The sequence below is a fragment of the Mercenaria mercenaria genome, chromosome 8, assembly GCF_021730395.1.
Source record: "Mercenaria mercenaria strain notata chromosome 8, MADL_Memer_1, whole genome shotgun sequence".
NCBI lineage: Eukaryota > Metazoa > Mollusca > Bivalvia > Venerida > Veneridae > Mercenaria > Mercenaria mercenaria.
In genome coordinates this window covers 86,221,571-86,235,034 of record NC_069368.1, presented here as the reverse complement: position 1 = coordinate 86,235,034, position 13,464 = coordinate 86,221,571, and the positions used below count along the sequence as shown (strand labels likewise).

General features: G+C 33.0%; 1 protein-coding gene across 1 annotated transcript in view; it reads left to right on the top strand.

The window, feature by feature from the left end:
* LOC123529365 (uncharacterized) overlaps positions 1 to 13,234 on the top strand; it is a 67,166-nt gene extending 53,932 nt beyond the window's left edge. The window contains exon 3 of the mRNA XM_053550305.1: positions 10,700 to 13,234. Within this exon, the coding sequence (XP_053406280.1) occupies positions 10,700 to 11,923 (1,224 nt within the window). The 3' untranslated portion in view covers positions 11,924 to 13,234. The remainder of the gene's footprint in view (positions 1 to 10,699) is intronic.
* The last annotated feature ends 230 nt before the right edge of the window (positions 13,235 to 13,464 follow it).

Here is a 13,464-nt window from a genome sequence, read left to right as displayed (position 1 = left end):
ATCATGGTGTTAACTATATTATTGATGGGTTTTGAAATTGCATTAGCTGAGCATTTGAGTATTTTAAGTGGTATTGCGTCATATCCTGTAGCCTTTTTTGGGTCGACAGATTTTAAGTGTTTTTCGATATTCTCAGGTTTTACTTCACTGAAATTAAAGTTGGACGGGTTTGGGATGTTATTGTGAATTTCCTGGATACTTCTATGGTTGTCATCTATTTTAGAGTTTGAATTTATACCAATATTTTTTGCAATATTTACATAAAAATAATTGAATAATTCACATACTTTCGATTGATCTGATATAAGTGTGTCGTTTTCTTTTATGATAATGTCATTACTGTTTTTATTTATGGATTTCTTTGACAGGAAAGGTTTGACTGTAGGCCAGAAGTCCTTAGACTTTGGTCCACCGCCACATCTTTCCTCAAAGTATACTTTTATTGAATCTCGCTTTATATATATTTTGCGGTTTCCTAATTTTCTGTCATTTTCCCAGTCTGTTGTACTTTTGGTTTTTAAACATCTATTGTGTGCTTGGCGTGTCTTGTAAATAATCTTTCTGTATTGTGAGTTCATGTATGGTGGTGGATCTTTTTTAGGGTATTTTGTTTTTATGGGTGCGTGTTCATTAAGGATGTCTACAAACATGGTGTTGTGTGCCCAATATATATATCATCTACGTCATCAAAAATGTGTGCTATGTGAAATGGAGCTTGAAGTAGGTCATTTTTAAATGCTGTTTCGTCAAAGTTTTTATAACTACGGAAGGTTACTTTTTGTTTAGGAACTGATTTTACTTGTGACCCAAATTCTATTATTAACAGCAATTAAACAATAATTATAGCGATGATAGCATGGAAAGGGAGTCAAGCACTATCTGTGCTTAATGGGTTACGTTATCAATATATCAAACATACAATTATTCTGACACGTATCAGTAAACACCTGTTCTCCGCAAGTAGTTGTCAACTTCCCCACATGATAATGAGATGGAGGACGAATGATTATAGTCACAATATCTCCTATCAAATCGTCACGGAGAAGAAAAGCCTCGCCCGGGGATCGCACTCGCGATCCTGCGATCCGCAAGTCTGCGGTGTCCTTATTGAGCTTGTGAAGCAAGTTCTACAACTTATATAAATCAATTTCGACATTTCATTCCTGATGAATCCATCATCTGGGTAGGAGCAGAGAAACCAGTTTCCCTTTTAATGACAAGCATCCAAGCAAGGGAGCTACTGGTAATATTTCTCACATCTTTGGTATGACGGGGGCGGATATCAAACCCAATACCACCAACCCCCATAGTCAAAGCGGGCCCGGACTAGCTAGGCTCTCTGCACTGTTAAAAAATACGCTTTTGAAATGAAGGCACCTGTACAGGTGCTGTGTTTTTCTCTTTCTTTTCTAGAATAACAGTAATGATTTTTAAAAAACGAGGAATGTATATACATGTAGTTAAGGTATAACAGAGGGGGGCATGGACGTTTTTGTCATACTACAACGTGCACACGTATATGTTACTTCGTGCTCACGTAATATCTATTAAGTAATATGAATAACGCTACGTGTTACTTGCGCACGTAATAGTATTAAACATCTGCGCACGTATTAGATAAAAAAGACCTCTGCGCAGATATCACTCGGCATGATGGAAAACTTACTATAGAGATCACTTATTAACTTATACGTGGGCACGTGTGCAGATGTTTCTAAGGCTAACACGTGTGTACTGAGCAACTATGCCAGTTCTTTATCGCTGCAGCCGTATCGTGTCGAAACTGTCTGTCTTTCTATTCGAGGAAAAGAAAAGAGGTCATCCAGAGGAAAGTCGGGTCATCTGCTTCTCACTGTGCAACCATGACCTATTGTTATTTTGTAAACAATTTATACCTACCTCTCTAATGAATTTAGTGTTCAATACCATTAGAATAAAATCAAATGCCTTCATGCGCGCATACTAATGTTACTACTTGGGGATATCCCAGGTCGTCTTGTAAACTGATTTTAATATAAACGCAATATATAATATAAATGCAACAATTGTAATTGGAATTTAAAATAATGGAGTAAAATCAAATAATTTTTTTTCATCTATAATCCAAAATCTTTTGCAGGAAACTGGAAACGTTTTACGTTATATATATATAAGGGCATTTTGGCAGGAAACTGCACGTGCCTTTCATGTCACATCTTCCGTAATGATCTTACATACGCTAATGTATATTTCGTGCTTCTCATATTGATATTATAGTTTCGTGTCAAAGGAAACTTTTCTGGTTTAATCCAAGAAATTAAGTTTAATAAACTACATAGATATGCTTCCAAAGTTGTAGTAACGATCTAACTCGGTTCCGGGTATGTTTTTTAATTATGTGGTAGGGATTTAATAATATTCAACTCGTATATTATTTATTCAAGTAAAATGAACACTGTCGTTTTTTAACTTACTTGTTGAAAATACTTCATTACATATTTAAATAAAAAATCACCGAAAATATGAAAAAATGGAAACTTGTAAGACAAAGTCCTGTCTCCTGATTTATTCGACAAAGGTTTTGTTTTATACAAATGTCACGCAAGAAGAACATTCCGTATACGAAACAAAAAAAAAACAGAGAAGAAAAAAAAATACAGAAAAAAAAAACCACTACTAAATATGTAAGGAGATATAGAAGCAAAGATCTTTCTTTAAAAGTTAATATTTTATCAAGTATGTGAAATAAATCGCTATATTACTATAAATCTAAACAATGCAATACTGTTTCTAGTTGCTATGGTAACGCATAAACGCATATGAAATGAAATTTTTGGATTTTAGTTTTAGAAATGTTCTTGATACGAAATAAAACGAGAGAGACATAATAGTTACAGAATAAGCCTATGTAGATGTATAAAATACAAATAAATCTTATTTCATTAAAGAGATTTCGGCCGTCCTTACATGAAAGAGTTATCTCCCTTGTTTTCCTTGTTTCTGTTCGATCATTCTGTCTTAGAATACAAAATAAAAAACTTCGTTTCAAGAAGTTAGATCACTGTTTATTTAGACGACATACAATTTATAGGGTTCATTAAAATAGAATAAAATATATTGCAAACTAGTTTTCTATACCCCCATTCTAAATGATCAAATATCTTTTCAGTGCAAGTCTTAGATAGATGTAATTATCAATTATTTGTGGATCACTATCGACGTCTGGTCATTTCATCTTGGTGGATTTTAAAAAAGAATATAGTTAATTACCGATGGAATGGTGTTGTTTTACATGCATATTTAGTGAGGGCATTTTTTGGTTCTTATCATATCCCGTCTTTTATGGTCATATGGATAAAACAAATGTTCAACTAAACCACTTATATGCATACAATTCTGCTCAAGAAAATTACTACGATAGTTTGAACATGACGAAATTCCAGACGAGTTCCAAGTGGCACATATAGGTTTTTCATGTTTATACGTTTGCAGCAAGTAAGTTCACCTTTAATCGTTAATGTTAATATCTAACCTTTCATATATGTTGTCACTGTTGAACCATCCTTGAAACTAACCCTCCATTTTTATAGTTCCTTAAAGGAGTCGGTTTCTCACTGCACCTTTTGTTTCATTTTTACTGAAAAGACAACGGTACATACTATTCGAAAAGCATAGGTCTAATTGTTACACAATGCGGCCAAATATCGTCCTCTATCATATTGTCCACATGTTTGTCGTCTTCTACATTCAACCGTATTAGCACACATCTAAATCGTGCTGAAAATGATCACTTTGATGATTCAAGGGCACGTTTTTCTAATGTAATTTGCTATTTCTGTTTCGCACAAATTTTCAAACTCAACCTTCTTGTTTGATTCGTCACTATAACCATGATAACTAGTGTCTTCATATTGCCTGCCAAAGTTATAATAAATCTAAAGTTGACAAAATTACTTTTCTTTTGAGGCTGCTAACTCTTTGATTATTTGAAATTTAACATCGTGCTTTGTGGTGCGAGCATTTTTGAGCCTTTTAATATTTTGGTTTAGCCTCGAGACAATAGTAGTGATAGAATGTTCTTTCTACACATAATGTTCACACTGCTTCCTTAGTTGAAGAAACGGAGCGTTACGTGTCATGTCTGTATAAGGATTGTATTGATAGTTCAATAGCCTTGCCATTTACGGTACGTGTGTCTGTTCACAACTCGTATACGGCGTTATTTGAAAGGAGTATTTTCAAATAAACATCTAGTTTTGTTCGAGTAACATGATTCTTTCCAGATAATGAATACAGAGACATTCCATGTGCTTGTACTGTGTACCTGAATAAATTTTGCTGTAACAGTCATAAACACAATTTCACAGTTGTACTAATAACTAGTATGTAATTCTATAAAGAATGGACATGAATGTTTTGTTTCAATGGTTCAGATTTGCAACGTATGCGTCCATCAGAAGTTGAAGACTCTGCCTTGTTTACACATCAACCATTCGAATAAGTTCATGTTTGAGGTCGTCGATAGAAAAAATGTATCCCTTTGATTTTAGAAATACGATCTATTACCCCTCGGTAACTTTTTTGTTCGTTTGCAAAATATCTGCCTGTGGTAATGAAATAGTGTCCTTTAACAGATCGATATCATTCTTGCATAGACACGAAACGGAAGTTTAAACTTCTGATTTCATTTCCATCGATAGAGAACATTAGGTTCGAATGCTTTCCTGTGAACTGACTATATCTTCAAGAGTTTGATAGTCATCTCCTCCAAAACCGATAAAAATGTATGCATATCATGGTCTAGTTTTGTAGCTACTGGTTCGATATGCCGTTAAGGATCAAGATCAATATCCTGATTATAATCGTCAGATTGTCTGATTATTTCAAATAGCATCTGACGTGTGTGCTCCAATTACGTTTTTGGATTTTCACAATCCAGATGAAGTTGATCGATGAACATGCCCGAGGGAAGTTCATCTAGAAGAATTTGCAGATGATTGACTTCGGCTGAATCAGAGCTTTTTCTAAACTCTTGTTAAATTCTGGCTGAAGAAGTATAAACTTTATTCGAATTTGATATTTGAGAAAGGTCTGATTCAGGAAGGGTCAAAGATCATTGTGAATCATTCAACTCCTTTACTGTTTCTAATTTTACCATGTTAAAGGCTTCTTTGACATACGTCTTACTGTTCATCTCAACTAGCTCTTATTACGTCGACACAATACAACAATTACATTTTATGCTTTAAGTAGAAAATGTAGTTAATAATATAATTGAAAATCAATTATGTATTGTATTAAAAGTAGAAATGCAATATATATGAGATATACTACATATACAGTATATTTAACAGATAAACAAATAGAAAAGATGAAAAAATATGATGATCCTGCCCCTTACTTTTGATATTAAAACAAAAAACTCATATTAAAGCTATTTACCCGCACTTTAGGCGAATCTTTTCGACATATTCATCCCTACATACTTGTGTATAGACTACCGGTTTCAGAAATATCATCGATTCGATTTTAAACAATGTGACGTCGTCAATAGAAACAGGGGACGTCTCTCTATTAATATGACGTCGTGTAAAATATTTACGAATGTTAATGTTAATATTAACGTCATATTAATACAGTGACGTCCCCTGTTTCAACTGACGACCTGATGATATTTTTGAAACCAGTAGTCGATTAAGTATTATAGAGATTTGATAGTTGGTTATTTCCTACATTTTCGAGTTATTTTCCACCCGTACCGTTGATTTATTTATGTTTTTATTATTATTATTATACATATATATATATATATATCACTGAAAAAAATGATTAAGTTGATGAAAATGAAAATTATCTATTGGTAAAAAATACAAGGAAAATTTAAATGTTATGCATTGATTCAAACGAGTTGCTACCGGTTATGGATTTTTGAGATTTTTTTTTTTTGGCCATAAATCTGTTGGTTACCTCCTTAACTCATTCAGGCCTAATCCCGTGAAAATGCGTGACAACAGATAAGCGCTCCAAGTTGGATCTCTTGTTTATGCATGAAAATAACGATACAGCGTAAGTCGAACACGCAATTATATCAACCCCTTGTTAAAAAACGTTTGTTTGGTTAAAAATTGTAATCAGAATGGGCGTCCCAAAATATTTAGCCAATCAGAAAATGCTTAAACTTTGCAACGAGGTAAAAAATATTATGATTTGACAATTATCATATGTTTTATTCGAATGTAAATGCAGATGTTTCCAAACGAAAGAAAACAAAAAAATGTAAACATGACGAGCTTTCAGGAAGATGACATTTCGGATATCATAAATCTCAAGCTAATTTGTGATGCAAAACAGGATAACACAAGGTTATACAAAAATAAAGTGCATCTCCATTACGTTTATATAAGTCAGAGGTATCTTTATCTATTTTGCGATAACGTGAACATCACGCCCATGAATCTTAATACATGTATACCAATGTTTGTGACTCATTTCCAAGAAAAAGCACTGAACATTTTGAATGTGTTTGTAATTTTCTGAATTTAAACACCCGTATATATATAGTAATTATTTCAGAAGAAGGAAAATCAATCAGTGAAGTTTTGTTTAAGTTAATATTTACTTATTAGGCTAATCGCTTCTATTTGATTCACCAAACTGTGTGTTGGTTTTCACTGATCTTTTCCCTTTGCTGCTATCCAGATATAAACTGTCTGTATAAATCTTTCATATGGTATTTTTTTTTTATTTTTTTAATTTTGTGAATTTCTCTTCAATATTCCTCATTTTATCATTTTAGTAGGAAAGTACCTGTGTCAATTTTTGATCATGAAAGTTTCAAAACTAATATTTTTCTTTTTTATGTTTATCATTCTTTATAATTCTTAAAGACACTGATTTTTGTATGCCAAGTATGTGGCCTATGGGAATGATAAGGTCTGCGTATTGGCGGTAAGGGCCAGAATACAAGATAGGGTCATTGATAGACTGGCTTCTGTTTACCATAATAAGCTACAGTATAGCTATATTGCAGTACATAAATTGCAGGTGATACTTCTCACCTTTATAGCAAACCAGTTCTCACCTTTATAACGAGTTTAGAAAGCTTGACTGAATAAGGGCAATATAAACAAAGTGATAAGATAGAACAGTGTTTGTATCATACTTGTGATAAATCAAAATTTTTACAATAATATCTCATCATTGCTGGATTTTTTTATCAAAAATAGAAGAAAATGCATTCAGGCATCTAGATTTTATAAATAATAAATACTGTTTATTTTGAATAATGATATCTCTTTATTGCTGTACTTTAATATAATTAGAAGAAACTAGATTTAAGCCACACAAGGGAAGTAATAAATTTCCAAATCTCAGTTCTTATCATATAATCAGAATTATCTGCAATTAATGAAGTTTTCTTATTAGTCAGTTCACATAACACGGGACCCATAACACATTTCACATTTCATAGTGTGTCATTAAAAATGTTTCAGCCAAACATTTTGTTCATCCACCGTGCCCATACATTATTCCTGATAGTATTTGTAAGTCTGTTAGATCCAGCATTTTCATTCCAAAGAAGAATTGCTACGTTAGAATGTGTCCATATCATAGATGTAATTTTCTGGACGCTAATACACATCTGTTGCTTCCAACTAATTTTCTAGCAGAGAAACTGCGATAGGGTCTGTTAGTATTTTGGCGACTTTGAATGTAGAATTTGGGTCCTTTTTACACCGTGACGTTGGTGGGCACTGTTCATGGATGTTCTGGTAGTTAGAAACAATATTTAAAACTTAAGATTTGAGACGAGAAGAATACTGGTTGCAGTTTCTCTTTGCATACTGGTTGTAAGTTTTCACCGATTGTAATTTATACAAAGATTTTTTTTTGGTGTGGCCTAAACGCATTTTAATATATAAAATTCTTCTGTCCATATTTCCTTTTTATTTATTAAAATGCAACTGAACACTTCTTTAATTTCTAATAAAATCAAGCAATGAACATTTTTCTGGTTTTATTTTGTTACTATAGATAAATAGACCATAATAATTTAATAAAAAACTTGTAATATCTCTTATTAAGTTTTAAATAATTACTTTTTTATGAGAAGAAAGGTGTGAGTTTTCTAAAGGGGTGAGAATTGCTTTGTTGCAAGAGTTGTAATTTAATTGGTCAGGAAATCACTCGACATCTCAACATGACTAAGCAATCAAAATTAGTATATTATCAATTAAAATAATTGTGTGTACATTCTGAAAAAAAAATGCATTTAATCCATAAAATGCAAAATACAGGAAATAAACATTTTTTCTGTACATATCAATGAAATTTATGATTCTCTAACAATTATTAGACTACAATTCAAGGCTACAGGGGTGTTATGGACCCTTATCAGACTGGACCAGACAGGATCTTGTTTATTGGGGACTAAGATGTCTGGCACGGGGGTCACTTACATAGGAGATTTTCGTTGCCTTTAATAAGATTTATTCTTACAATTTCCGCACATTAAATTTTTGAATGTTCACTTTACCACTGTTCTAAGATTTACAATCGTGAGTAATACGAAATCCTTAATCTGTCTGCATATTAAATCATCTTGTTGATATTTTTCAGACTTCAGTAATTTATGTCTTTATCCCCAAAACCGCTATAACGGGCCTTAAACTGTCCAATTCGTATCCGCGCTAAAGTAGTCGGATTTCACGGCTATATCTTGATTCCCGTGAAAATGTAAATAGACAGAGTTCACGCCTATGCCGTGAGTCTCGTGAAATCCAAGATTTGTCGTGACAGAACCCTACAAATAGCCTGGACTAGACAGCTTTAGTGCACATCATTTTCGACATTAGACGAAATTATGTCACTTTGATTTTTCTTGGTAGACATTTTTGCTTGATCGAGGTAAGAAATTTATTTGTTAGATTTTTGCATGATTTTTGAATTACGACTTTTATTTAGTAAATTTTTGTTCATTCTACAGAAATTTGTAAAACGTTAACTTTTCGGTAAGAGATTAGCTAGTTTCGGTATGTGAGGCTAATTAATTAAATTTTTCAGACTTTTGTAATTCATTTCGAAAGATGAATCTAAAGTGTTTCGTTTGTATAAGCTGTAAGATTTGTACTGAAATTTGTGCAACATGATAATTGTAAAGTACTTTGTCATAAACATATATATCAAACATATTTCGTTTTAAATTATGGATCGCCGATACTTCATTGCATTGTAATGTATAAATGAATAAGTTGGCAAGTATAGTACCGTGCATTTGATATGTTATTGTAATTTGAAATTATTGTGTACCAGTCTATAGCATACCTATACAATGTCCGTTTTGTTGCATGGTAGTTGATATTGAATTCATACCATCAATTTTATAACGTTTAATTTACATTGCATTGTGTTAATTTGTGCTTGTAAATAATATCTACAGTTTATCATTTCCTTATCTTAATTTTTCATTACAATCTTTTCATATATTTTCCATACTTTAACATTAGACTAGTAAGTAAATAATTTGAGAAATAATGGAAGCAATAAGTGACGTATTGTAATCACGTGACATATGAACTTATTAGCACTCGTATTTTGCATAGGTAGCACGTATTATTTATGGGAGCCTACGAAGGTATTGTTTACCCAAAGGAGCAGTTTTATGCTCTTATTTGTTTTTGCTATGGTGCTTACCATATGTTATATATTCTAGCTTCTTCCACCAGACGACTTTTACCTGGTGATGATGTCACGACCCGGAAGTACAATACCCGAGGTTAACCTATCTTCACTCGCCTGGATGTGATTTTCCCAGCGCAGAGCTTTTGTCCCATGGTTGTGCCTTAACCGCAAAGACGATGTGTTTTGTAGACCAGTGAGACAGCTCAGGGATACAAACACCTACCATCATAGGGAGCCAAAAAGAAGTCAACGTTTTCTCGGTTTAGAGGGACTTTACTTGAAGATACCTTTTTGTGTGTGTGCTACTTTAAGTTCGAAGTTCAAGGAAACATCTGTGACACTTCAGGATAAATATGGACTTTTAAATTTTAGAACAGTACATCTGCTGGAAATAGATACGGAGCTCAGATTATTTTTTTCTGTTCGTTCTTTCTTATAATAAGATATTTTTCCTTACATTCATTCATGGTAAATAATCATTTTCTGTAAATAAACTTGTAAATATTGTAATGGGTGTTAAGTTGTTCTAGTAGTTTTTGTCCCCGGATCGTCCATTCCATCACACAACCTAAATAAATCATAAGCTGACAAGCTGTAACGAGAGCTGTCTGAGAACAGCAACTTGATTGTTGAACAGCCTTGTAGTTTAAAATGTTGATTTTTAGAAAATCGAAAGTTGAAAATGAACACTTTATAAAATTACAATTTGTAAGAAGACCTGTCCAATGGATGTCATATCATTACCTTGAACATGTGTCTGGAGTTTCAATCCAATCCAATTAATCTGTTATGAGAAATTAGCATTCATACAAAAATCTAACTAGAAATAGGGACTTAATTTTGTTAATAAAGCGCAATAGAGCAATGAAACGACGGCGTAAGGATGTTTGCAACAGCTCTACGTATTTGTTGAAAAGGCAAGCTGTAAACATTTAAAACTTGAAACATTACATCCTTGTAGATAATGTTGAAGGAAGTGTTAAATGAAGAAAAAGTGTTTCTTGTACATTTTCTGTTTATATCACTTTTCTATTTACAGGTCGTAACCATTGCATCAATTACGATAACCTGTGGAATAACGTACTTTTACACAGAGCCAGGCTTTCTCCAAAGAATGAACGCAGAATATACAACGTCTGAATTGTTAAAAAACACAAATGCAACCTATGTTAATAATCTTATTACTAAACAACATCTGAATACTTCATACTTTCCCAAAAGACATTTTTTAAGCAAATCTACAGATAGTTCGATCCCATACCTCGTTGAAATGATTCATAACTTCTATCTTAATAATATCAATGTAAAGAGCAAAAAGGAGTGCCAGCGTCACAAATTCATTGTCTATAGTTGCGATTTCTCAAGGTCTTGTGGTGGACTGGGTGATAGACAACGAGGTATTGTTTCTTTGTTTTTACTAGCTTTACTAACATCAAGAGCTTTTGTTATCAGTTTTGAAAAGCCATGTGCCCTTGAAAACGTTTTAAAACCACACTTATATGACTGGTCCGTATGCAAATCATTCGTTAATACAATAGGAAACAATGACTCCAAAATATTTGACTTTGTTAATAGAGCAGAACTGTTTAACGCTACTCAGGATTTTGACAAATGGGGATGGAAGGTCGTGTTCATCAAAATAAATTTTCATCTGTTTGATCAACTCCGGAAACGCGAGGACGTTAGAGACCGTATAGACTGGCTTTTGCACATGTCAAAGTGGAAAGTCGTAAACACTGTACTTCAAATACTGTTTAAACCAGCACAGACAAGTTTTGATTATCTTAAACAATTTGATAAACATAAAGTACAAGGAAAGACACTTGTATGTAGTCACATCCGAACAGGAAAAAATCCAAGTATACCAGAGGATAACGTATTTAGGACAAAACCTGACGAAACAATAATATTCAACTTTCTGAAAAAATACATTGCGTCTAGCCAATATGTCCTTTATCTAGCAACTGATTCAGATTCTGTCCGCCAAAAATTTATCAAAATGTTTGAAAACAGTATCAAAATGAATATAACTCTTGTTCACATTGATCGTTTGGGTAAGTATAAAATGTTTCAGAAGCAGGCTTGTGAAGGACTTAAGTTTGCTGTTGTAGAACAGTATATTCTTTCTGCTTGTGACATTTTGATACTGACAAAGAGTGGATTTGGAAAGACAGCAGCATATATGCGAGGAAAATCAGATCAGTTGTTTCTGTTTCACCCAATAAAAAGACGAGTTGTTTTGTCAGATTTAAGACATATATAAACTTTCCGATAAAACTGTATATGTTCTTGTTTTAACATATAGTATCACACTTCTTTTTTTTTAAAGTTGTCACGTCATTTGAGAGAATGGTTAGAAAGTGTTCGTGATTTTGTATATGTTTTACAATTCGACCATTTTCGAGCATTGATGTTTTCATATAAGACCCCAATGCATATGTAATCGTATGAACAACTTGTCTTCAAGTTAGACATGTCTTTGGTACATCTTGCGTTGGGCGTATCAATTTGAGATTGGAAAATCTCAAAAACAGATTAGTCATTTATATCCATAACTATTTGGCTGCTTATAAACGTGATGTACAAGTATAGTGCGGCCCAAATATATTTGCTCAACAATGTGATATATGCCAAATGAAAATAAAGATCCGTATATTATTTGCGGAACTGTGTGATATAAAGAATAGCAGGCTTCTGTCTTTTGATATCGATTTTATCAGGTAGAGGCTGATAAGGGTTAAAAGGGGTGAGGGAATCTACCGCCCATATCTGCCGAGCCTTATAACATTGATATCAAACGAACGCTGAATGACACTCTATTTATCATAAAAATCATACAACCTGCCTAGAACAACATATGTCCTTATCTCTTATTTTGTGAAATTGAGTTCTGAAGATAAAAAAACCCATATTTTACGGATTTGAAAATCCATCCGCGCCTGAAACATCTGAAGGAAATAATATGGCAGCCGTCCCAAATTCAACTTTGACAATGTTTATTGACTTTCTGATATTCTTATAAAAACTAACAATAAGATAGACTCTCACCCGTGTAAAAAAGGAAAACATCATCTGGAAATAATTAGAACATACTTTATTTCCAAACATTTTAACTTTCACATTTCAACTACATCGCATAGAATCTACCGAAAATTTCACTACCAGCTCCATACACAGTCACAGAGAATTTAAGGATAATAAAATTACTAAATTAACGCTGTTCAAAGAATTATTATCGCTTTTGTTTCTATTTAATAAAAATATGCCTTCTTTAAGGTATAAATCAAAAATAGTAAGTATAGTGTCAGGTGTATTATAATCATTTCCAAGAATCAAGCCATATATGATGATGTAAACATTTTAATGTTATGATGAACGGTACACATTGACGTCAGTAAATTATACAGTCTGTGTATGAAATAAGTGGAAACAGTCATAGTTAAATTACTTGTTGAGATTTAATAACTTATTTAGAAAAAAGCCATGCTAAACTAAAACTGGACTCTAATAAATTTAATCTGGAAGAAAACTTATGTAAACCTTACGGTGTTCCGTTTGGACAATCGTGCCTTTTTATTTAATACTAAACCGCGATGCACGTTGGTACGATGACGAAAACGCGGTGGCGCGATAGCACGATGATGAAACAACGATGGTACGATGGTGAAATCGCAATGTTGCGATGATACGATGGTGAAATGCTAATGTAATATCGCGTGTTCATCATCGTACTATCGTGTTTCCACCATCATCGCGATTTCATCATCCTACCATCGTGTTTTCACCATCGTACCATCGCATTTT